The sequence below is a fragment of the Silene latifolia genome, chromosome 3 (genome assembly GCF_048544455.1).
Source record: "Silene latifolia isolate original U9 population chromosome 3, ASM4854445v1, whole genome shotgun sequence".
NCBI classification, from domain to species: Eukaryota; Viridiplantae; Streptophyta; class Magnoliopsida; order Caryophyllales; family Caryophyllaceae; genus Silene; species Silene latifolia.
The window spans coordinates 28,374,614-28,401,721 of record NC_133528.1 but is presented as its reverse complement, the minus strand read 5'-3'; the positions used below and the strand labels follow the sequence as shown (position 1 = coordinate 28,401,721).

General features: G+C 35.2%; 1 protein-coding gene across 1 annotated transcript; it reads right to left on the bottom strand.

Annotated features, from left to right (window-relative positions):
* Nucleotides 1-14,374: 14,374 nt before the first annotated feature.
* On the bottom strand, nt 14,375-26,836 carry LOC141647465 (pleiotropic drug resistance protein 3-like). The gene is made up of 21 exons (XM_074455659.1): nt 25,923-26,836; nt 25,662-25,785; nt 25,422-25,507; nt 24,193-24,277; nt 23,677-23,836; nt 23,522-23,598; nt 23,028-23,081; nt 22,852-22,942; nt 22,250-22,551; nt 21,578-21,856; nt 21,001-21,314; nt 20,323-20,483; nt 20,139-20,242; nt 19,688-19,841; nt 19,440-19,571; nt 19,039-19,112; nt 18,598-18,930; nt 18,211-18,501; nt 15,261-15,344; nt 15,014-15,147; nt 14,375-14,500 (listed from the first exon to the last, which is right to left on the bottom strand). Exons 1-21 carry the CDS (start codon nt 26,279-26,281, stop codon nt 14,497-14,499), a joined length of 3,402 nt encoding a protein of 1,133 aa, XP_074311760.1. The 5' UTR covers nt 26,282-26,836; the 3' UTR covers nt 14,375-14,496.
* Nucleotides 26,837-27,108: the final 272 nt, after the last annotated feature.

The following is a 27,108-nucleotide window of genomic DNA, read 5'->3' as shown; positions in this document are numbered from 1 at the left end:
CTAACACAATATCAACTTGTGTACACAACAATATCACAACATAGTGAAAACAATATCAACGTAAGACTTAAACTAACATATTCATATTGTGATATTGTTTATACATTCAAGTGATATTGTTTAACATACTGTGCGATACTGAGAAGCAATATCAACCTGTGTACACAACAATATCACAACATTCTAAAAACAATATCAACGTGAGATTTAACAATCCATATCCATAGTGATATTTAAAAGTAAACAGTGTGGTATTGTTTTAGCCCTGTGTGATATTGAGAAGCAATATCACAGCAACTATTACACAATATCACACCAAACGTGAAATAATATCACACTTTAGCATCAGTTAGATGACATCCAAAATAAGCATCACTACTTTACCATTATAAAAAGTTACCATTAAATTCGTTTTTGTACTACCATTACATAGCCTTTAGTTTAATTACAACTTCGTTCTAACAAATATAGTAGTCCTAATTCATTCCTCTTCCTCTACCGCGGTTCTTCGGATTTGCAACTGTCTTAATCCTACCACGTTTGTATGTTACTGCGGGCTCGTTCCTACGATCTTGAAAGATCTTTTCCTAATCAGCTCCTCTGTAAAGCATATCCATACCAACAATCATTTATTATTTCTGGACACCTTTGTCCTAATTACTATCTATCTTTTTGTATATACAACTGTAAATTGTTTTTACCTTTTCCTAGGAGATTGCCGAAGAATTGGCAATTCTGTGTTAATAATCGGTTTCTTAGTACAATCCTCCTTTGCTGTTTCCGGAACATCTTCTTTATTTGTCTCCTCCACAACAACATCAGCATTCTCTTTTGTTTGAACTTCTGCCATTGGTACTTCCTCTTTCTGCTTCCCTTTCGCCTTTTCGTTGTTCTTCCTCTGTTGCTTCAATGTCTTCCATATTTCATCCTTCCCATCTGAAAATTCTTTTACTTTTTCGATCAAAGGTGTTCTGTTCTCATTTATGTCGCTAAAAGCAATCTTTCACTGCCATTTCTAGCCAGTAGTATCGCCTATACACTTTTTGGTTCAGGTCGGCTTCAAACATTACACCCTCATATCGAATCATGTGCATCATTAAGAAGTTCCCAGACTCAGTATTGTTCATCTCTGTCTTTTGCCAAGGGAAGTTGATGTTGACAACATCAAACGTTATTATATCATCTGCTCTTTCCACTTTCTTCTTTGCTAAGTAGTCACTCATGTGCTCCGCCTACAATATTACGGTTCACCATTAGTAATAATTTCACAAACACAGAAAAATCCATTATTTCAATGTTACTATACAAAGAATACTTTAAAGAACTATCAATTAATCATACCACCAAATCTGCAACTTTGTGTATTTGTGTTTGCTCCCGATCGGGGTACTCTGTGTTGTCCAAAGACTTCCACTTCCACCGTCTCGGTTTTGAAATTTATACAAACACAGAAATAATGCTCTTTCCATACCATTGGAATAAAAACCAGATCTGCTTGCGATTACAGGAACTGTGTTTCTTCTAATGAATTCGTCCCATTCTTCGAACATCTTTTCTTTAATCAATTCCCTGTCTCCAGCTCCTTCGGTTTTAATTTTCTGTTTTGAATATATATGTTACAAGTCCTATTTTTGTTTTAAAGAGTGATTATATTTAAACAAACTAAATGGACAACTTACCATGTGTCGAATCCCAAAAAACATCACACTTGTTTCACATTTTTCTGTGTGCTCAATATGGTTCGAGAATGAGGGACCAACATTCAATCACATTGCTCTTGACATGCTCATTTGGAAGCAACGACAATATATCGTTTCTGACAAGATATTGATCATTACTGAATTTGGCAACCACCTCACTGCTCCAAACATTAACACAAACCAAATTAAAATAGTGCACACAATATCACACTTCTCTAAAAATAATATCACATCCCTTAAGAAACAGTATCACAAAAATAGCAGTTATGATAAAATAAAAGTACCATCAAATTTAAATAGTGCAAACAATATCACACTACTCGAAAACAATATCACACTCTTCAAGAAACAAAAGATCACGAAACATACTCTAATGGGAAACTGTGGTCGTCCAATAGGCAGTAGTCAAGCACTTGTTTCCTCATGGTCAACATCTTTGCACACAGTGATTTGTTAGCCTTCATAAACCTTGAGACGACCTCTACGTTAGAATCTGCCACACCACAGTTGTATGTGCTACCAAGGCCATCCGATTTCCCCCTCCTCTTGCTTCCCACCACACTCGGGCGAACCATCTTCTACCACACCTACAAAAATATTTATTTTTGTTATTTGAATATATAATGCTTATATATAATTAAAATAAGTCGGTGTTGAAGAAAATAACCTTTTTTTTTTTTTTTTACAGAGTTTGAACATTCTTTTTCCCACCTTTCCCTCTCTTTCTTTTGCTTGCTGCTTTCCTCTTTGCTACTAATTTAGGCAACAGTGTCCCTTTGATTGCATTAAGGTTTGTAACCTTCCTCAGGACCTGACTCCTAAATTTATTTAAATCGCTCAACACAAGCGTTGCTGCAATCTCCCCCCTGTACAACTGCCTCTTCTTTTCATCGTTCAGTTCACATTTAAAATCTTCACCCACAAAAAACATCATGTGGAACATCATGAATAATCCACAATCCAGGTTCAACTCTTTTGTTTGCCAATCAAAGGCGACATTTGTCAAAGACATAGTCCTGTACTTTCGCCCCACTTGCATAACCTTTACTGTTGAGGTAGTGCCCGTAAACAGCTCCCTGTTTATGTTTATAAAAAATACCTATCAAATTTCATTCTTTAGCTAACAAAAGCATTATATCCTTAGTTCTTATTTTTAAATATAGTACTTACAGTTAAATGAGCAAGGTGTACATGCTCCTCGTCCTCAAAATGATCATAATCTCGGTTGTCCAAGTAGAACATTTTTTCCCTCTTCTTTGTCAATACGAGACGCAAATGTAGTGGTCTTGATATAGCAAAGGTATGAACACCTATAGAAATATTTTATAGAAAATAACACTCATTCACAGACCATAGCATACAATATCACAAGTCTTGAGTAACAATATCACGAATATATAATACAATATCACAACTAAAATAGCTACCCGATTTAAGAAACAATATCGGATAATTAACTTAACAAAAGATTAGATAATTAACTTAACAAAGATCGAACTAAAAGTACTTTTAAATTCTTACCATATCTGAATTTAAATTCGGTGGTCATTTATATTGATTTGACCACGTATCCCATGTCCTCCATACGTCTTCCTTCGATCTTGTCGGTTCTTCAACATTTTCTTCATCTACCAATAAGATTTTCTCCATACCACCCTGTTTGTTTATAACAGAATTGATTAGTCGTGTTGACAGATTTTTCCACGTAATTTAAAACACAAGGAACACATGAAGTTTATGTTTCCCATACCGAGTGGGCAAGGCCATAGAAAATCCTTGTTGGTCTGTTGCTGTCTTTTGGCGCCATTTCAAACTCATTGAGCAATATTGCCCATGCCTCAATAACCACTGCTTCTATTTTAGTGTCAGGAAACAAAGACTCAATATCGCTCTTTGGTATGTTATGGTAAATACCAAAGTCACAGACAATCTCCCTGTACCATTTTCCAAAAAAATTAGCATATTAGTTTTTAAATTATTTTTATGTAGTAGATTAATTAATTTCTTATATTCAAAAAATAAACTTACGTCTTCTTAATCGCATGATCTGTAAGGAAGCAATAATCCATTACTTCCTTCCGACGCTTCAAGACAGTCTCAAATAAATGGTCCTGTCTGAACATGAAATCTGAGACAAGTGCAGCATCCCTGTCTGGTAAACCACAATCCATAGTACACCCCAAATTATGAGGTACCATATCTGCCGATTCAGGTATTTTGTTCATGCTATCTGCGTGCAACAAATAGTCATTGATGCTCCACGTTCTCTCTGTTTCCAACTGAACATTTGGAAGAACCTCCTTCTTATGAGACCCCACACTTTTATCATCATTTTTCTCCCCAACCTCTTTTCCAGACTCCGCGTTCTTATTATTCAGGTCCTCAACATCTTTTCCAATTCCCTCCTTAACATTTGTTACGTCCTCAACATTTGCTGTCTTCTCATCCCTTTTTACGGCCTCCTCATTCATTTCCTGAACCTTCTCAACAGTCTTGGTCCCTCCTAAACCAACATTGATTACACCTTCATCAAGCTGTGTCAACACATCTGTCTCCTCATTTATTTCTCCACACTGTTTTTCACCGTCTTCTTCATTTAGTGTATCACGATTCAACTCTTCAACGGGACTTCCTACTCCTACACCAATACTGGATATAACATCATTCAATTTTGAATTCATGTCATTATCCAGTCCATCATCTTCGTCTTCATCATCACCACTGTCCAAGTTAGTAACATCATTAAAATCATCATCCTGTTGTTTGTCATCACATTCCAAGTCATCATCACTGTTCTATAGATCTTTATCTGTACATCCACCGTATTTTCTGTTCAATTCCTTGTACTGCACTTTCAACATTTCAGGTCAAACATCAAATGTCATCCCTTCTTTTGCTTTCTTCATTTCATATGACCTCGCTATCAACATGTCCACCAAGTTATGATACCCAACATCTTTTATGAAAGGCGTTTGAGTCTCCGTTGTACTCTTTTCGGATTCCCAACCTCTTCTTCAAGACATGTTCTTTAGGATCAACATCTTCCGCACCATCTACCTTCGCACCAGATTGTGTAGATGTAGTTGCTTCACCCATTGAACTTTTTGCTTTCATGGTGATCAGTTTTCTCATGTTACGTACATACCTACCTATGAACAATTCATTGTCCCTCTTCATACGTAGATAAATTTCATGAGCACGCTGCCAAATTACAAAATAAATATATTAAACACTAAAATACACTCTTTGATAATAAGAAGATATGACACAATAATAAGGTTATTTAATATCAACTTTCATAACAATATCACAGCCTATTACAAATAATATCACACTAGTGCAAAAACAATATCATAACAATTTATAAATCAATATCACAACAATCTGTTATTCAATATCATTTGCTTTTCTAAACTATATCACAATTATCAATTAAGAATATCACAATATCATACAATATATCAAACAATATCATATCTAAAATAATTATCAGAGAAAATGCTTTTATTCAATATCAATATCATAATAATATCACAGCAGACTCAAAACAATATCACACTAGTTCAAAAACAATATCACAATAATATTTTAATATCATAGCTAAAATAATTATCAGTTAGGAATTTATTTCATTAGTGCTTACATCCATTGCCCTTGCTCTGATTTGTTCATCAGTTTCAACACCACTAGGCAACTTCACCATCATATACCCCTCTTTTGTTTCCACTTCAGCTTCATGATCAGACGTCTGAGTCAGTAATATCTCTGAAGCTGCTGAAGAATATGGTGTTTTTTTAGGGACTTCTTGTTGCTGACAGATGGGGTACTGAATCTTTGATATTGGAGCATTCCCCAAAGAGCCTGTTTTTTTCTCATCATCCACTCTCTTTGACAATTTTTTATCGTCCCAATGTTGGATGAGTGGTAAAGTGTGTTCCAAAACATCACCTTTGAAATCGAACCTATGCATATATGCTAGCATAATAACTATTACGCATCCACTGATAGTTGACTTTCCCCCTTCTTTGAACACCCTAACACTTCTAACCATTTCCTCAAATACGTATTCACACCAATCAAATTCGCTTATCCTTGTCACATGCTCAACAGCCTTTACCAGTTTCAAATCCATAGATTTATTTGAAGACGGTGCTAGGAAAATAGACATGCTGTAAATTACAAACATTCTTTTAAATTCATCCCCAGCATCATTACTTTCCATCAGTCTTTCATGTACATCTTTGACCATAATTGGAGCTGAAGTACTCTCCAATCCAAACTTTGCCCTCCATGCATTTTTCAGCTTTGTGTCTGTCACAGCAGTGGTGTTTCCCATGTGAGCGACGTCCACTTTTCGACCTTGTCGAGGAAGTTGAAATATGTCATGCACATCGCCTTTCGTCAACAAGAAATCAAATTTCTTTGTTTTGAACATGTTGCTTGTGTGATCAAATGCCGTCAAGACATTTTCGAATTCCATGTGGAATTTTTGTTAGTTTCAACTCTAACAATCCACCAAAGCCAACATCGAAACTTGACCTTCCTTTGTTCTTCATTTAAGTTGGCAATCAACTCAACCAATTTCAGTGGCCTACATTTAGTTTGAAACGGTTGCACCTTCTTCTTTTTGATCTCAGGCTGCTCTACCTCTGGATCCTGTACCACCAATTCGGCATCTTTGTTTCTATCAGTCTTTGATTTCTTTTTTGATGGTTGGCCCTTTTTTTTGTTGACGGCAGGATGCTCTTCAATTTCATCCTGTAACACCATTTTGTCAGCTTTACTTTTATTTTCATTATCATTTTTTGAGCTCTTGCTTGGTTGTTCAACCTCATCATTTTTTGATCTCCTCTTTCTCGTGTATGTTTTTTCAGGTTGTTTTGAAGCTGTCAAGTCCATTCTGCTAAATCAATATCACACTTCATTAGACATAATTTCACACCTTATTCAAAACAACATCACTATTGTATGTCACTGGTAATAAGTATTTTAAAAGGAGTATACAGTTTTGTATTTTTGTAAACACTATCAATAATAGAACTACACAAAATTCATGAAGATTCAGTACCACTAATATTCAGATTCAATATCAGACCATACAAGTAACAGTATTACAAGTTTGTCTTCCTCATTGCCAACACATATATCAACGTTATTCATTGTATCTTTGACAATGAAACTCTCAATTCATGGACCTCATTGTCAAACAAATTCAATTCAGTGTTATGAAATTGTACTCGTTCACATTTAACCAAACGTTTAACCCTAATTTTCGCGATTCAAACAATTTGCAACCGTTTTTTTGACAAATTCACAATTTTGAACTTTCAATTTCACAATCGAACAGTGTTCAAACGAATAATTAAACGGTTTATTATGTTAAACAGTTTTTTAACCAGTTTTAACCCTAATTTTTCACAATTAAACAATGTCGAACTTTGAATATCACAAATAAACAATGGAACAGTGTTTAAACATAAATTTCTTCATTGAATATGTTAAAACCTATTCTTAATTGATAAAAACAAAGATCTAAATACGTATTTTGCATTTCGAACAATGTCGAACCCTAATTTTTCGCGATCGCACAATATTCAACGCTAATTTAGCAGATTTAAAGAGGAAAATATGCAATTTCAACTCATATGAAAAAAAACATTCAATTAACAACTACGAAGTTGTACAATTATATGAATATTATTGGAAATTAACGAAGTTTATCAATAATTTTGATACTTAAACTAACAAATACTCGATTTTAACAATGATTTCACTAAAATTGAAGTCCTTGAGAGAATTAAGACAGAAATTGTACCTGATTTTCAGTGAAAATGCAATTGAATTGAACAATTATTAGTATTTTTCCGTAAATTGTTGTTGATTCGCGTTAATAATCGGGAATTTTAGTGGTTTTTTGAGTTTTTAGAGAGAGAAAATGAGAAGTTGAAAAAACTGTTGCGCGGTTATGAATTTCAAAAGGCGTGCGTGTCTGTTTTGTTACCTTTTTTTTAAGTGATATTGTTTAGTTTAATGCGCGATATTGTATCCGTTACTCAATCCTCAAATATTTAGGGGTTCTCACCGGATCCCGACTCTATATATATATATATATATATATATATATATATATATATATATATTCATGTTAAACTCGAAATAAATAACATTGTCAATTGTTTTGGCTAAAGACACCCACCTCTCGATATTAGTGTTAATCATAGATCGGGTCCTAGAGAACTCTCGTTATGACTAGGTCGTTCTACTACACATGCTTAGTCTAATCCGATTCCATGCCTCTCGACTTATAGAATGAATTAACAAACTTAATCGATGAATATGGCCACTAAACAAAGATTAATCGTGACGATACAAGCATGTGATAGAAACAAATAGACAATATTACATCGACCAAATTTAACAGTTTATATATATTAATCATGCATGGTTCCCCCAATCCCTAGACAAAAGGGGACTACTCACTCATGTCGGAAATGAAACTAACAACAATGATTGATGAAGAAAACATGTTGAATATGAAATAAGAATATTAAAAGTGAAACTAATAGCTAAGTAAAAATGCTAATGATGAAATGATTAACTAAATAACTTGTAATAGAAATAACAAAAGCAATAACGAAATGTAGAATTAAAATTACCGAAATGTAGAACTTGTATTAAGAACTTGCAAAGGAAAAACAAATAAGAACCAAGTAACTTGAAATGATAACTTATATTGAAATGTGGAATGATTAACAAAATGTTTAACAAAGGAAAGCTTAAAGGAAATAAACTAATTCTGAAGTAATATGTAAATTGTGCGTAAGAGAGATGCCCTTAAAGTCCTACTAACACCTCTCTTATATACTCCCTCCATACCAGACCAATGGTAACACTTACCTAATACGGGTGTACCACACCAATGGTAACATTCCTTATTTGACCTACAATATTACCAAGTTATCCTTATACCTTTTTTATATTTACAAAAAATGTCATTACATACCCCACCTATCAACCCACAATTAAACCCACAATTACATACCCCACCTATTTTTTTCCCTCTCTACCCTTGTTTTTACCCTCTTTTCTTAAAAACCCCATTTTTTACCACGTTACCATTTGTCTGTTATGGAGGGAGTAGTAAAAAGGGGGTGTAACGTATACACCTAGAGATGGGAAACCCCGATCGGGGACAAGCCACCCTGATCGGAGCCGTGGTGATTCAGCATGGTCTTCTTAATTCCTCTAGTAAATGCTCATAGTATCCAATATTGATGTTTAATGTTTTGTTTAATCACCCGGTTAAGCTCTTCAATTGGGATCCTAAGCTTCACTAAGCAAACAAGGTTTCCACCTTAGTTGGATTTCAAATCTTGGGCTTGACTTTGCATAAGACTTTATTTTGCATTTCTCATTTCAATCAATAACTTTAAGCATGCAAATCCATGTAACACTTCAAGGTTGGTCCAATGTTTGCTTCTTTAGTTAGCTTTGCTTCTAGTTACAAGCACAAGTAATGAAATAAGCTTCTAAAAGCTCAATGTTGGACCATATAGATATATGATTAGTTTTGATAATGACAAGTGTGTACTTTATATTATATATACACTTACTTGTAATCGTTTATTTAGTCTTTATTAGATTGATTAAAGTTTACAATTTGAGCAAGTAGTGTTATAGCAATCTTGGCTATAACATTGAAGATTTGTGAAGCATCGTTCAAGTAATGTTATAGCGGCTTGAGCTATAACATTGAAGATTCTTAAAGCGTGATAGTAACTGTAACAAGTTTCAAGTATGATGATCACTCAAGCAAAAGACTCGATCAAGTATATAACAAGCTCAAGATGAAGAGCTTATGATCAAGATAAAGAGATGATCCTAGATTTAAGATCTCCAGGAAGATTAGATAGCGTAGATCATCGTCTTATAACGGTATTTAAAGAAATGATTTTGGTAAGTAAAGTTATAATTGTTATGGTTATAACATTACCTACCAGACTCAATGTTATAGGTGATTTAGCTATAACATTGACCTGCAATATTAAAAACGCACGACTTGAGTTTTAAATTGTTTTGAAAATAGTTTTTAAAATATTATCTTTATATTCTTTAAATGAAAAACCTATTTTATAGTAGATTGAAGTTTGTACTTAAATTGGGTTATGAATAGATAATTACCTTTTAGTTTGGTCGACTTATGTGACAACTTATGGGTTGTTACTTGGTGGCTAACTAGGGTTTTCTACTTACTCATATCTAAACCCTAATTTATTTAACCTAATATCTTACTAGGGTTGCACGTTGGATGTTGTAGGCTTATGAGTCATCTCCTACTCGTGTGATACTCCTTGTGCAAGTAAAGATTAAGGTAAATCTAAATAAGATTATTATTAAAGATATTTTATCTTTATGATTATTTAGATTTATTCCATATCTTCTACTAATGAGCTTTAAAATTAGAACAAGGAAAAAGAAGATGAAGATTGGGACCCGCAACAGCTTGACCCATTACATTACCGGTTGTTACTAGTAAAAAATGACACAAGTTCAATATAAGAAAAATGATGCCATAGTTCAGATTATTCTCAGTTAAACTATAATTTGGATTAATATGAGAATGTGAGGTATAGTTTGGATTATTGCTATCAAATAACTCTTTATTTTATATCTATTATCTAAGATATTGTTGGATTAGAATAGGAAAAAAGATAAATCTTATTCCTTCCTTAATCTACACGAGATCATCACCATAGCTAGGGTTTAGGTAAAGATCTTAGGTAAAATATTTATTAAAGATATTTTATCTCCTTATATTTATTTCATATCTTTTACTAAGATATTATTAGAATAAATAAATGGATTAAGATCTTTTCGTGCTTGAATAAAAATCATGGTAAATCAAAATAATATTTGTTGGAGATTTCTTATTTCCTTATATTATTTTTATTTTATTCTTTCTTATCTTCCAAGATTTTATGAGTTGTAAATGATTAAATAAAAGATAACCTAATTCCTTCCTTGTACAACAATCCACACGACATCTAGGGTTTCTTAGATGAAAATCTAGATCTCCTTTCTACTATAAATATTACGCATAATAATTCATTTAAACTACTTTTCAATATTCGAACAATACATCCTTTGCAAACGTTTTTAATTTTATTATTCTTTTTACAAGTTAAAATTGTTTTTGAAAAGTCGTATGTTATATTATATTGCAATTATTTCTAAGTATCGTCATAAGATAATAGCGCTTAAATGTTGTTTCTTAGTCGTTCATATTATTGTGAACACTAGAAGAACAATCAAGCACTTTCTTAGTAACTTAAGATAGTCTAAACCGAATATCTAGTGATATTCAAATTGAGTTATAACTAGATTTAGTTATACGAGTTGGGTTGATAATTTTGTAATCCGGATAAAGGTACTAAAATTATTAATCGGGAATAGTGGACGTAGGGGATTCAACGTGGGAAGCTGAATTCAAAATCGTGTGTCTTTACAGTTTTCCTTTTCGTTCATTTCATTACGTTCATAATCACTTAGTTAATTAGTTAAAGTTTAATCAATAAACTTTACGTAATTAATTGCATTGATATAAAATAAAAAGTGGACATAAGTTTTTAAATACCCAATTCACCTCCCCCCTCCCCCCCCTTCCTCGAGTATTTCGACCGTGATAGACTCTTCACTCAACTTTCTTCAAAATGTGACAAAACATGCAAAGACAACTAAAATACAATATTAGCTCATAAAATCACTAAGGTTAGTGCAATAATCATATATATTAGAGCCAAAATAAGGAGATAAAGTCTATATAAAATGGACTTATCATCTGATCAACCTCAAACACTACCGATGCAAAGAAAGAAATTTTTTATTCCGCGTGCTGCGCACGCGCAGTTCCAACTAGTTCTTCAAAATGAATACCCGCCTCTTTTAACCATCACCCTAATTACGGAAATTCTCTGCCGCCCCTCAAAACAGATGGGATTCCAAGTTTAAGGGTGGGGTGGTGTTCGGAGGTCTAGAGTTGTTTAGGAGATTCTCTTGGGTTAGGGTCGACAAGTGAGGAGTTGTTAGCGCCAATGGAGAAACACTGGCAACGATTGTGGCAAGCAGGTGGTGGGGCGAAAAAGGTAGAAATTGTGGAGGTGGCGATGGTGGGTATTGGTTGTTATGCTGGGGATGATTTGGTAGCTGAGGTAAGCGTATGGGACACCATAGAGGAATAGGGTAAATTGGAAAATAGGATTGCGCATTTGATGTATTATCTCAAACCCTTTTAGTTATTGAGCATATATGCATTTTTTCGAGCATACTTGAATTTATATGTATAGTTTTTGAGCAATATTGTATTTTATCCTTTTAGTTATTGAGCATACATACATTTTTTCTGAGCATACTTGAATTTATATGTATAATTTTTGAGCAATATTGTATTTTTTAGCTTAATGTTTAAGTGAACATGCTCAAAACTTTATTCTAAAACTTACTCCCTCTTATTCTACATAACTGCCCAGTTTTCATTTCCGTCTATTCACAATAATATCCCATTATTCATTTTTGGTAACTTTTATACTTAAGGGCCGTTTGGTTAGAGAACGGTAAAGAGAAAGGAAATTAGAAAGGGTACGAGGGGGAAAGGTAAGAGATTAGCTAAAAGTAACTAGTTGTTTGGTTACATCATGAAAATGAAGTGTGGTGGGTTGTGGTTTGTTTGGTGTGCGAGTGGTGGTTTAGGTGGAGTGGTTGTGGTAGTGGTAGCATCATGGTGGTGGTGGTGGTGGTGGCGGCGATGGCGTCTTGATGGTGACCGGTGTGGTGGAAGTCGGAAGTGTGGTGGTAGGTAAATAAGGTGGTTGAAGGGTAACAAGGGTAATGAAATCCCATATCTTGGGTGTTGGAGGCAGGGGTAAGGAATTAGATGGATTGAGGTGTAAGGAATGAAATTTAATTCCCTTTGTTTGTGTCAAACAAACACCAACAAAGGAAATCAATAACTTTGCTTCCATTTCCCTTCCTTATAGACATCCAACCAAACGCCCCCTTATTTTAATCATTTCAACCCACAACAATACCCCAGCACACCCCACAACAATACTTATTTTAATCACTCTACCCAGAATAATACCCCACAATACCTTCTCTCTCCCATTACCTCACCCATACTTTACATTATTTAACTCACTTTCTTAATTCTTGTGTCATTTTAACAACGAGACAGTTATCGGGAATAGGAGGGAGTATAATATTTTGAACAAAAACTCAAAAAACTAATTATAAAACTCAGAAAATAGTCAATCAAATGTACTATATCTATGTACTACATCTGATAAGTAACTTGTGAATAAACTCCTTTTGAAAAGAAAAAGTCATTTTCCATAAGCAAAGTCAAACAACACCATAGTCTATAAAGTGGGTAAATTGGTTTGTACTTTGTAGTAAAGTGACTGAAAGGAAAATTATTTATTCGGTTTCTTTTTATATCGCCGTATACAAAGCGTTCTCTATCTTGTTGACCTTGAATCACAAAATAGAGAACATTATTCAATTGCACAACTAACACAAGTACGGCAGATTTGCCAAAGTTATTCAATTACAGACGATGAAGTTTCATTCATCTCCTTTGAAAGTTGAGTTTGCCCATAAAATAGGCAAAAAGCAATGCGTAAGTCAGGGGAAACACAAGGAGCATAGCAGCAACAAGACCCAAATGATGATGATGAAACCCAAAGTAGTCTTGTATGAAAGAAGCGACCGTTTTCTTTGTATCATACACTGTGATAATGCCGTCTATATCACCGTACTGGGAAGAAAGCAGGGCATTCAAAGTCCAAGATGTCGGACTTGCGTAATATAACCATAGCCACCACTTTGGGATATGCTGCAAATAGCCAAATACACTATATTATTACATAGTCATGATTCATTCATAGCAATGACGTCCAGTACGGAATGAGAACATTATAGTGTGCTCTATGTTATTAGACTAGGTTAGATATTCGATGTGATGAAAAATCAAAAATCTCGAGTTTTTGCCTTTATAAGAATTTTCCAAGTATCATGCTCGTGTCTAGTGCCGAATCTCAAAAAGATTATTTAAGGGGCCCTAATGACTTTTAAGTAATTACTGTCTGAAATTTACAATATTTTTAACATTTTTGGCACAAATGATGGCAAAATGCTCAGAATAGCTTCAGATTATCCCAAGGACCTCGAAACTTCTTAAGTGGATCGCCAATGCCCATGTCTGAGTGACTAGTGTCAGATTCATGTTGCTGAAGTAAAAGGAAGAGTCGAAATTAAATAGATTATACTACAGGAGCAAGATGAGTTGCGTGCTCTCCAAGCAATATTCATTATAGCAAAAATAACCGACTTATTTTCTTTCATTTTTCTGGTCTTACCAAGTACCAATCCTTTCATTGTTCTTGGGACTTGGGAGCACCATGCTCACATTTGCCTGTTCATGCATGGAAGAGCATGGGCTTTCTAAAGTCAATTCGATAAAGAGAGAGCATCTGAAAGAAGTAGCTTACCGGCTGAGGGATAAGAAATCCAGAAAACAGATTCATCAAAGCGTAAAAGCCTGAGGCAATAATTGAAGCCATCTGGAAGTTTGGTGTAACTGACACGAGCACCATAGCCAAGTAACTGAAGTACACCACGGTACAGAACATAGCATAGAAGTACCAAAGGATTTTGTAGGCTGACGAATAGTAGCCAATCATAGGATACGTGATCATTGTGATTATGAGAGCCATGATGAAACTATAAGGAAGCTCGATAGTCACCTGTTAACATTTATCAGAAAGGACTCAGAAAACAGCAAACGGAATAATTATCAATTTATCGTACTGCTGCCTTTACTGTATTGCAACAAAAAAAACATGACTCCTTGGAGATATAAACATAGCAACTGGAGGCGGACGGGGTAGAATCAGAATTTAAATTTGAGCGATTATGCATTCAAGATTGATCAAACAATGATCTTCAATTAATAAGAAAACCTGAAAATAAGTATCCGCACCCAAATTTCCAATATCTTAAAATAATGAGCAGTGGGCAATTCTAGGTCTGTCATTTCGAAAATAAAGGAGCTAAAAAAATTCCAAGTTTCATCATAATTCACTCTGCTTGAGTCCAATATCACATTGGGGCTACCCAGCTTTAATAATGTACAAGGAAATGACAAACATTCTCCAATAGACGCAATTTGGTACTCGGAATGACGTAACATACTTCGCCATTGTTCAATTCTTCATTATTAATAAATCAGAATCGGAGTAACAATTAAAGTCACTCACTTGTACAAAGCAGAGTCACGATACACTTCAGCAAAATCAGCACTAATATCAATTTCACTTGATGCAGAAGTGACTTCTAGCATCCATGTAGCAGGATTATAATTGTCTCTGATCTTTGGAATGCCTGGAATATCCTAACAAAACCAGACAGAAAAACTGTCATAAAAGTAATCAAAAAAATCTTCCTAAGGAGCCTTAAGGAGACAGAACCTAGAGATTTTTTGGCAAAGAAGACAAGTAATGTAACCTGGAAGTATTCAATGACTCTACTGGAATGCTGCCCAAGTGGTCCAGAATAGATCATGCGTCCACCAGTTTTCAAAAGAAGCAACTACAGTTTCGAAGTTTTTATACAGGCTTATCAAAATCTGATAAAAATTCAGCCTAAATAACATTTTTTTTAAATTGTGGACAAAATTCAGAGGTGGAAATAGAACATGATTTTTAGCAAAGGCGGAAGAATTGCTAAAGATATGTAACAGAATTAATAATCATGAAGAGAATCCAGTTTAAAGTGACCACCTTTAAATCAAATCACTGATCCATAACAGCCAAAGTGACAGAACAAAGATAATTGCAAGACTTAGGGTGTGTTTGGATTGAGGGATTTGAGAAGAAAGGGAGGGGAGGGAATTGGAAGGATGAGAAATCCATTGTTTGGTTAGCAAAATGAAGGTGGATCTGGAAGAGAGAGAAAATGGATCCCTCCATTTCCTTCCGACAAGGCAAATTATTTCCCCACCAACAGGCAAGATTGGAAGGAAAAATCATCTCCTCCATTCTCCCTCCCCTCCCCTTCCCTTCCTTTCTCTTCCCTCCTTCCCCTCCCCTTCCTTTCCCTCTTTTTTTTTCTATCCAAACAATGCCTTATAGAGCAACTAGCTTAGAACCGTGCAAAGTTGCACTGGCATGTATAGTCGTATAAATGACATAATTAATTAAATTTTAAATTCATAGAGTTACAACTTTGCTTTGGATCAGATTGAATATACATGTAATATGAAATAAATGATTTTCCGTATATATTACATGGAAATTAGGTACTCAACAAATACATTTACAATATTTATATGGCATTCAATTGTCTGTAGCACACAATTTTCTCTGATAACTATGGGGTTGTTTGGTTACCCATTAAATAATACAGGAATTCCAATTCAGGTGAATTGCAAAATGGTTAACTTGTTTGGTTACCCCAATTCACATGAAATACAATTACCTTGGAACTCTAATTCCTCCATAATGGAGGAAGTTGCTTACCTAGGTCCCCCTAGGTAAGTGAGAATGCCTACATGAATTGCATTTCCTTTATGCAACCAAACAACTTTTCCTAATTCACATGAATTCTAAAATCATGTGATTTATCACTTCCTAGACAATGCAACTTCCTACATGCAACCAAACGACCCCTATAATAATCTCTATATTCAAATTACCTTACTATTTTTTCTTGACAAATGAACTGCAGTGTTAATCTAAAAATATGGTCAAATCCGTCGCATATCATGTTTACACCCGTGTTTCATATATTTAATTAGAATATCCATAAGCCGCCATATTTACACTTGAAACGTTTATTCGAAATTAAAAATTGAAAATGATGATTTAAAAAAACATACGAATTATGTCCACACATGAAAAAAATTGGCATAAAAGAAAAAAATACTGATGAATTGCGGAGTACGACGAATTATCCTCTATTGCGTATGAATATATGATAGTCAATATACATAAACCACTATGCTAAATTTTCTTTGATTTCATGAAATCAGTATACAACTCTAAGGCTATGTTTTTGGTGAACTATTAAAAATTTAAGGTGATGGTTTAGGTTCAATAAATAATTAATATCCTAATATGAACAATTTACTTTCAAGTTCCAATCGTTATATATTTAATTTTTCAAGTTACCTCATTCTAAATCGATCTTTTAAAACAACTCCGACAAACATTAATCGTGAAAAAGTTAATTAGAGAATATTAGCTTAGTAATGACTATATGTTTCCAAAAACCAAAATATTCGATTCTAATGTGATTTTTGGGATGAATTTTAAGATAAGAAACAATTCAATTTAAATTGTGAAATATCAGATCAAAATACGAACATATAAGTTTATATTGGATAAAAGATTTATACACCTCTTACAAAATAAATACATGAGTAGTCGACACTGTTTTCCGAAATCAACTTGGGTTGTGTTAGTTGATAGTTCATTTAGTTTTGATAAGTGGGCTATCAATGGTTGGGCTTATGTTTAGTGATTTTCAAGTATTTGTTTACTTTTGGGCTAAAGAGACTAGGCGGGAAAAAAAAAATTAGTGGTTCTTGTTTTATTATTTAGTATAGATTCAACAACATTACCCATGTGCCTCACCGGCTCCCGGAAATGGCGGAATAAGGCAGGTTGGATGCACAAAATGTTCATCCTGTGTTAATAATTCAAAGAGACTATTTTCGGATGATCCATTATGAAAACTGTATCAGGAATCACACCAAAGGCCTGCTATTTCACACTAAAAAGAACACCCACTTTAGTGTGCCATTTTTCTTTTTCCATCATCATCCGAAATCAAAGAATTGTGAGATACTCCGTAGTTTGTGCTTTGTAGCTATTTCAAGAAAAGGTTATAGTTTGTTGCATCTCAAGAAAAAGGTCTCTTACGGAGGATAAATGGGATCAAACTAGCGGTTAACATTTTTAGCCACAAATTACTGACCTTGATCGCAATACTTGACGTCTCAACATAGACTGTCATCTAAATTACGGCCTTTTTGGTCTTAGATACAATTTCTCTCCAAATCTTTTATATCATGGAAGGATTTTGTTTTGACTTCGAGGAGGGATAATGGATCCCTCCAAATTGTTCCCCCTCCATTTCCCTCCACACTTATTTGTTATCCAAACAAAAGATTTAAAATCCCCCACTCTCCCTCCCTTTCCTTTGCCTCCATCCAAACACACCCTAAGTATTGTATCCAAGACCAAAAAGAAACCACCCCAACAACTTGTATGAGCATGGACGTGTATCAAGGTTAATTGAGGCTCAAGATTGTTGTACATTTGTATCACATGTTTCCTTCCCCATATTACTCTCCAGCCTCCAGTACTCCACCCTATTCCCATCAATAGATTATCGCATGAGGTGTAATTTTCTTTTTCCAGAATGAAGCTAAAGGTCGTATGAAATATCTTACCTCATCAAATGCTTCAAATATATCAATGCTTGGTTGATGGATGGTACAAACGACAGTCCTACCAGTAATAACCACATTTTTCACTGCTCTCATGACAATGGCAGCTGCTCTTGCATCCAAACCGGTTGTTGGCTCATCCATATATATAATTGATGGGTTGGCCACAAGTTCTACAGCAATAGTGAGCCGTTTGCGTTGCTCAGTTGATAAACCATACATACCAGGTAGGCCTACTAAAGCATCTCTAACTTCGTTGAGCTCGATAGTTTCAAGGACTTCATTCACAAATTCCTAACGTAAATGAAAGGAAGACGGATTAGTACTGCTATTTGACATGACAAATAAGTAGAACATCAATCATAAGCTTCTACAAAATAAAAAGTATACAGTTTTGGTCTTTGAATCAATGCTGTTAGGAAGCCGAAGCCAAGCTGAAAAGATAAGTGATTCTTCTATGGTAATGTGAGGAGAATGTATGTCAGTTTGTTCGCAGTAACCAGATATGCGGGCAAATGTCTCCTGTACTTTAGGATACCCTCCTATTCTAATTTCACCTTCAATAGTCCCACTAGTCTTACGTCCAGAGAGAACATCAAGCAGAGTTGTTTTTCCAGCCCCGCTCACACCCATTAGCGCTGTGAGAACACCTGGCCTAAAAGCTCCTGTGATATCTTTGAGTATTTGAAGCTTCTTCTCTGAAAAGTCCCGTTCTTTCATTTCCTAAGACAAGCAACGAATTATAGCACTTCAGTTACCTGCTTCAGATACTATGTAACAAGTTATTGCTTGAAAGGATTCAGTGCTTAGAAAATTGAGTAATGAGATTACCATAGGAGTGTCAATGTAGTATTGCACGTTGTGAAATGTCACTGAAAGGGGTTCAAAGGGCAAAATTATATTCCCTGCCATGATTAGCAGACATTTTTTAGGAGATGTTCCAATGAAGCCAAATACTCGTTATTCTTTGGTTTTGAATTATGATGGAATACAGCAAAATGACTCACTAAGTTGGTTGCGCTTCTTTTTATTGTCAAGTAGCAGTCACTCGTTATTTTTATTGGCAATCCCCCCCTTTCCTGCAATTTGCGGGAGCCGTTGAGGCACTGAGGTAATGTTGTTGTTAGATAGATGGATAAATTATGTCGACAGCGTTTGAGTTATGAGGGAAAGGGAATCCATAGACAAAAACTACTCACTCGACAGCAGTTGAGTTATGAGGAGTTACTTACTGTTCTGAAATTCCAAACTACTCTTGAAACTGCTTTCCTTAAAATCACTATAGTCATCACTGCTGGGATCTTTCCGTCCTTGTAGTTTAGATAGCTTTTCTCGCGAGATAAAAGCTGTGGATGACCCCGGAGCTAAAACATGATCATAATTTCAGAAAATTACAGATATATAATGACATACCACATAGTCTTTGAAATATATTGATTTAGGTATTTAACATGTTTATTTAACATGTTTATGGTCTTACCCTTCAAGAAAGTTAATGCTAAGATAAATCCAATGGTAGAAAGTACGAAAATCCCGGTAAGAGCACCAATTGAAACCCAAAAATAGTAATCATCAAAGAGTAGTCCACGTGATTGAAGAATTTCTTGACCGATTGTTGTGTTGGACGAAAGCAACTACAGCCAAAGATGTGGTTCAGTAAACCGCTAAAACAAAGTATCGAACATTTGGCAAAGATGATACACTGTATTATGCCTCCTTACAGTCATTGGGACAATAGTTCAAAGTTGGCCACTAATGTTTACTAACAATGTCAACTTCACGTGCCAGTAGAACAATGATACACTGATTACCGTTCAGCAATTTTTAAATGATCTTGCAGTACGTTCTCAAAACTTCACCCTTATGAATGTCACAAAATCAAAGGATAATTTTATAGCTACGAGGGCCTTCAAACATTAAAAATTGGTCACCTTCTGCCATCTTGGAGCTAGAAATTCATTAACAGATAGGCCTATCTCCCCATATGCTAGCGGTGTGAACCAGAAAACCCAATTCAACCAAACTGGTACAGATGCTGCAAGGAAACACGGAGAGAGGTAATGCACTGATGAAGATTAACCAAAATGACAACATCAAGGGGACTAATGCTCTTACATCGTGGGATTATAAATCCGCTGAAGATGAACATAAAAAAAATAAAGATAGCAGAAGCAAATGTGGATGCTGCTATGGTTTGGAACACTGATGCCAACAAACGGAACGAGGACATTGATGTCAAGTGCACTCCAGAATATAGAAGGGCTTGACGAAAGAACCTGCATAACACAGTAATTGGTCTATTTTGCAATATCTTTATCCCAAAGAGACTGGGATCAAATGTACTGTAGTACTGCAAATGTAAAAAAACATACGGAGCACCAAATGTCTCAATAGACGTGTTAACTCCCTAGGCCCTAGGTGCTAGGGCTACCCTATTCAATCAACAGAACTATATATCAAGAATTGCAAATCTACTGAAGTAAAGCAATTACCCTCTTACGAGGTCAGAAGTAGTGCCATAACCAATACTGACAAGTGCATTATGAGAGAGTTCGCTATAAGCAAAAGTATTCATATTTGGTGTAAAGCGAGCCAAATGGACGTATGTATACTGATGAGTGAGAGCCTAGATTATGAGTACTCCCACTAGTGAATTTACAAGGTAAGTAGCTGAAATCTGCTATAAGCATAAGATATTAATAAAAGAAAGCAAACCTGATGTATAATGATCCAATAATATCAACTAATGTACTCATTATTTCATTTAACTCATCAGACTTCTGACAAACTCACCTTCCAGCCTCTGGAGTATAGCCAATTGTGTAGTAGGTGAGTGATGTCCTGACAAAAGCAAGCAAAATGGAAAGAGGCATCTTCAGAATAGTGGCTGGGACTGCGTATGCCCAAGCTGGATAAAAATAGAGGTCTCTCTGTTTGAAGAAAATGGGAAGCCTCATGATTGTCATTGCCATTTCTGGAAATCCGTCAACAAGAAGTATGACAAGGCCATAGAACATAGCACCCATATAATAGTTGGCATGAAGAATGTCAATACGCAATCTCGTATGCCAGTATACAGTCATTGTCACCAGTGCCATGATGATCAACTGCAATAATTGAACACTAATAAAATGTTTTTTTAACAGGAGACTTAGAAATCATACAAGCACCGATTCCATATGCAGCAGTGTGATACATAAACTTAACCAAAAAGAAACTACTCCATATATATCTTACATGCGTTTCCTGATCTTTTCTGATTGAAGTGATGAAGTAGTATATACTCCAACATTTCTATATAAACTGAAGATTACATGCAAGATAAACAGCAGCGCCTTAACATAAACAAAGCAAATGAACAAAAACTGACCTGAATAGTTTTAAATATGTATATGAAAGAGTTTCTCCTCATAAGAAGGAATTCTCTCGACAAACAAGTTTTGAAGAGTTCCCATTTAGGTAGAGAAAACTTGCAGAAGGCAATAGCTCTATCGTCAGCTTCTGTCTTAACATGTGACTGTGAAACCTCCTCAAATAGACTTTTCCCAAATGGAGATGCCTTAAATTTCTCACAGAACACATCGACAGAGGTAAAGGTATAAGGTTCACTACGACACCAGTACTGCGCCTGATCTTTTCTTGAAATAACCTGAAAATAACGAAATACAACCCAGAATGATTATGTGAGAGAAATGCATGGCAAATTGAATAGAATTTTACTTGGTAGCAAATACATAATCGGGTACAGGTAGACCTATAAAATGGGTCGGGTAGGTCGGTTCTGTATAAAGTTTGGTCGGAATAAGGTCACAATACATGTCAAACATACTATGATAATTATTTTTATTTATACTAATTTTATTATCATTTAAATAATATAAATTTTTCATAATTTTAATAAATCTATGGCCAAAAGCGGGTGACCGTAACCATATATATTGATCATTTTTGTTTGAGGTTGATTTGAGTAATGGGCCAAAACTCTTTACAATGGCATCAAGTCTTAGAATGTCATCTTGATAAATGGCTCAAAATGAGTTACCTCCTGGAGAAAGTCAGCCACTCCTTTCCTTTGTGGACAACTAAAACCGCAGTTCTCAAAGAATTCTACAGCACGATTGCTGGGTCCATGGTATACAATTTTTCCTTCTGACATGAAGATGACATCGTCAAACAGGTCATAGGTTTCTGGTGCTGGCTGAAGGAGGGCAACAAGTGCTGTAGCGTCTGTGATATGAACTAATTGTTGGATGCACGAAACAGTCTGAAAGGCAGTGGAACTGTCCAACCCATTTGTTATCTCATCCATAAATAATGCCTTTGTTGGTCCAACAATCATTTCACCTGCAGTTTCCATCGAACCGTAATTCATGCAAAGTAACATTAAGATTGAGGGTGTATTATGTAGTTCAAATATCTTACTCCGTCAATTCATTAGATTCACTACACTTTCCTTTCTGGGACGTTCGAATGAATTCACTATATTTCCACTTTGGGTAAGATATAACCCACAAAAATAGTCACATTTGAGTAGACCCCAATCTTCTATCGCAAACTTTTGATTTCCAAGAACTCCGATCCAAAAGCAAAAGTAATGGTTTCAAGTGAAAGGTGAGAGTACTTCGGAATAATGTTGTATTGTACCTGTAGTTAATCGCTTTTTTTGACCACCTGAGATGCCTCGCCTCATAGCATCACCAGTTATTATGTCAGCGCACACATCAATCCCAAGAATCTGTAGGAGAATTAACGAGAGGTAAATAACTGAATGCTAGGCTCAACGCAGAAATCATATGAAAGGGGGATGTTGAAAGAGTTACTTTCAAAATGTAGTTCGTCTGAAGGGAACTCTTAAGCCCTTCAACAGCGATTGCCTGGAAGATTAAACCATCAGTCTCAAAGAAACAGTCGCTCCATGCATGATACTTAACTACTTAAAGAGAATGCTGAAGACTAAACCACAAAAATATAACTAGTATCGAAAATGCTGCTTCTGGCAAAACCTCAAGCCAGGATTCATGTAGGTTTCGGTAAAATCAGAAATCTGAACTAGGAGATAAGAGGAGACAAACAAATAAATAAGATTTTATTTGCTTTAATTGATTTCCGATTTTCAAAAGAGTCAAACACTCAATATTGTTTGCTTTGGAATAGATGGAATGAAAAAAGGGTCAGTAATGTGTTTCTGCTTCTTGTATTGTGAAGTAGCCAACGTCAGATGCAAATCCCTAGCCATTTTCATTACGGGTCAGCCGGAAACAGTCACGCATGCGCAAAGCAAGTAGGCAATGTAGAAGGCTAGTAAGTCAGATACCTTCATATATGCATCTATATCAGGATCTGGAACAATTCCTTCCTGCTTTTCCCTTCTACAGACCTCAACCATTATATCTGATGAGAAGCAGAATACTAATAAATATAAGAGCATAACAAGTGTGATCATAATGCATAATTACCAGACCAACTTACCTGCTCGACTTCCAACACCCTGACAACGAGCTGAAAAGTCAATTGTCTCTCTCACGGTCATCTCAGGAATGTGCATGTCATGCTGACTAATATAAGCAGAAGTTTTTTGTGGCACAAAGTCCTCCAGTTTACACCCATTGTACTCAATGTGTCCTTTTTTCTGCAATCAAAATTGATAAAATCTCTAGGTAGCATAGCAGGTGGAAACTGAAATTGCAGCATAAATTTTTTCTGTAAAAATCAGTATAATTATCCCCTTTTAAGATCCAGTCATATTTCCATGGTCTATAACACTGAACTGCATTTATTTTAGGAACATCTACCCTCTAATGAGGTTTTGTTAAACCTTCCAACTCCTTAACCCAATGAATATTACAAGCGTAAGCTTGTAACATTACCCCAGTGCCTCAATGGCTCCCACAAATTGCAGGGTAAGAAGGGTCTGTGTACCACGTGTAAGCTACATTGTCATTCCACGGAAGTGTACAAGCAATGGACAAAATAGATTATAGAGACCTGTAGAGATCTGTCCAGATTTCCAGAGAGTGACAATAGGAGGGTGGTCTTTCCACATCCCGGAGGACCAAGTAACAGAGTCATCCTACACACACCACCAATGTTTGAATCAATGCATTTACCTAGGACAATTATCTTTGTTAAGAAGATAACTGGCAGTTATCATAAGATTGCATGACATGAATACATAATCGTAATCTCCACCTTACATGAAGTAAAAATTGCAAGAAAATATCATATTGACAAGACATTTTACAAACTGTGTTACTCGAACTATATACTCCGTGTATGTTATTTTTACTTCACGTGCCCGTGATGATAGTCGACACTCGAATATGAATAGACAATTCGACACTTCATTTTAAGCAAAACAAATATGAGGAACTTCATATATAGTCAAGGTCCATACCTAGACACACACCCGTGCGAATCTAAGTTAGATTAGATGATAAAAAACACACACAACTTAAGCTCTTTAAAGTATATGCACAACACCATGGAGGAATAAGATATAAACTGAGATATGCATAATTGCTGCACGCTTCCACATTCTATAAAAGAAAATGCTGCTCCCTGAGTCCTTGATGTATCTACATGTGCTTAAGTTAATTGCAGGCAAGCCATGGTTGCCTTTTTTATTGAGGGTCACTTTATTAATTTTCAAACTCCTCCACTGAGGGCCGAGGACTGTTGCATTACATACAATGTATCGTGTATCCATGTATAGGTACACATTATATAGTACGCATTTTGCCCAATTATAGTGTAGAAAAATGTTGAAATTACGAGAACAAAATTTGTAGAAGTATTTTATATTTAGTTTTAAAATAATATTCAAATTATATAGTACTCTGTAGATTAATTAATTAATTAAAACCTAATGATTAGATTAATAACAACCCAAATTCCAACATATCAGGAAATAAAGTGATGTATGCAAAAAGATAATCATGTTTTTATCATAAGAAGTCTTTAAATTACATCACATGATATTTATATAATGTTGAGTTCAAATATCCTCGAGTGTCAAGGAGTGTCCAAAAAATATTAATAAAAAATTAGACACGGCTTATTAAGAGTCGGACACATATTTCCAAGTGTCGTGTTTGTGTCGGTGTCTAACATGGACACACTACGTGGTAGATTGTCCGTGCTTCCTAGTTCCCCGTTGCCTATCTCCTAAGGTCAGGATATGTAAGAGATATAAAATAGATCAATCCCTGACAGACCTTCTAGGCTTGATTATACCACTGACATCCTTGATAATGCTTAGTTTTGCTTCCTGCAGCTCAGACCCCAGTAACTTCGAAATGATCTGAAGCATAACATAACAAGGTGAGTTTCAGGAAAACGATATCTAGAACTTGAAGTCTAGATATGGGTGAATCATAAAGCCGAGTACGTTTTGTGCAATACACGTCATCATTTAGGTAATGGGCGAGAATACTCTAGATAATTCATAAGCTTACAGAGAAACTGCTTTTCAGAGTGTTCCAGAGAGTTGGGAGAGGCTTTCCATCGACAACCTTGCACTTAGCATCCACGGAGAGGTTTACATACTTCACCTTGATAGCAGGAAATTTCAAACCAATTCTGTACAAAAGCAGCATTTCAGAGTCAAGTCATTAGCAAGTAATTATCAGTGTATCACAATTTAGCTTGTGCCCAGAATGGTTCTTCAGACTTTATAACTGTATGGCATTAATTTCTCAAAGACTAGTATCACTTACTTATCTACTCTCTTCTTAAGTTTCTGCAAAAACCGAAGGTTATCTTGTTCAATCTGTTTAATGAGCTTCTCAATAAAAAGATGTCGTTCTAGAGGTCCAAGCATGGAGACATCAATCATCCGTTTTCCAATAACCGTGCTTTCATCATCATGTTCATCCAACAAAAAAACCTTTGACCGTTCATATGTCGGTAATCTCTCAATTTTAGCCCATTTTTTAATGTGCTCCTCATCAAAGGCATCTCTTGAAGAGGCAATGGACGAATTTCTCCTCGAACTGGACCCTAGACCGGGGAAGGATAGCTCTACTAACTCATATTCAAGAGACCTAGTTTCATCCTGATCGTCACAATTTGCCATTGTTTAAAATTAGCACAGTTCAAATGTGCAGTGCGGGAAATATAACAGCAAAACTACCTATATAATCACTTTAAAAGCGAGGAAGAAAAGAAATAGTCAAATTGAAGCAAATGACTCATAAAACAAAATGACAAAAGCAAGAGGGGGAAGGATAATTTATCTTATTAATACATCTTATCAGGTAACTACAGAAATGCAACATAATATATACTCAAGAGAGCAGAGACTATGTTTTCTGAAGCTTATCCCTGTTCCATCTTGCATCAGGTACTACACAAACTTTTCCACTCACAAATCAATAAAATAATACGAGTATATCTGACTGGCATTGACAATGACATCCATGTAAGTTTACTGTTTTGTGCAAGGAGAAGATAGAAAAAAAAAAAGATATTGTTCTTTCTACGACTTGTAAATTGTTCAATTAATATATATATAGCTTAATTACTACCCCTCCATCTTTTTATATACAGTATGACGCTGAGTTTCAAGCTGCGGGTTTGTCCTTCGATTTGATAAAACAAAGAGTATATAATGAAAGTGAGGGAACCTATATCTTTACAGCGGAGATTAAAAAATCGGTTTATATATAGTTCATTATAATAAAAAATAAAAGTGAGTAGTCTTAATACCTTCACTAAGAGTTAGCGTTCCAGCCATTAATTAGTATAGAAAAAATTAGCAAAAGATGCATGTTGATTATTAAAGCCTATAGCACAATTAGATGGATGTGTATAGATAAATCTACCCCACATTATCGCCTTATCGGCTATCACATACTTGAATGGTTGTGCTAGAGTCTAGAGCACAATTAGATGGATGTGTAT

Bases quoted from the DNA above. Each gene is read 5' to 3' on its own strand.
- LOC141647465 (XM_074455659.1), bottom strand. From the start codon at position 26,281: ATGGCAAATTGTGACGATCAGGATGAAACTAGGTCTCTTGAATATGAG. The intron at 19,842-20,138 runs GTGACCAATTTT...CTTTGGCTGTAG, and splicing joins TAGCTCCAAGATGGCAGAAG to TTGCTTTCGTCCAACACAAC. The intron at 18,931-19,038 runs GTAATCTCATTA...TGCTTGTCTTAG, and splicing joins ACTACATTGACACTCCTATG to GAAATGAAAGAACGGGACTT.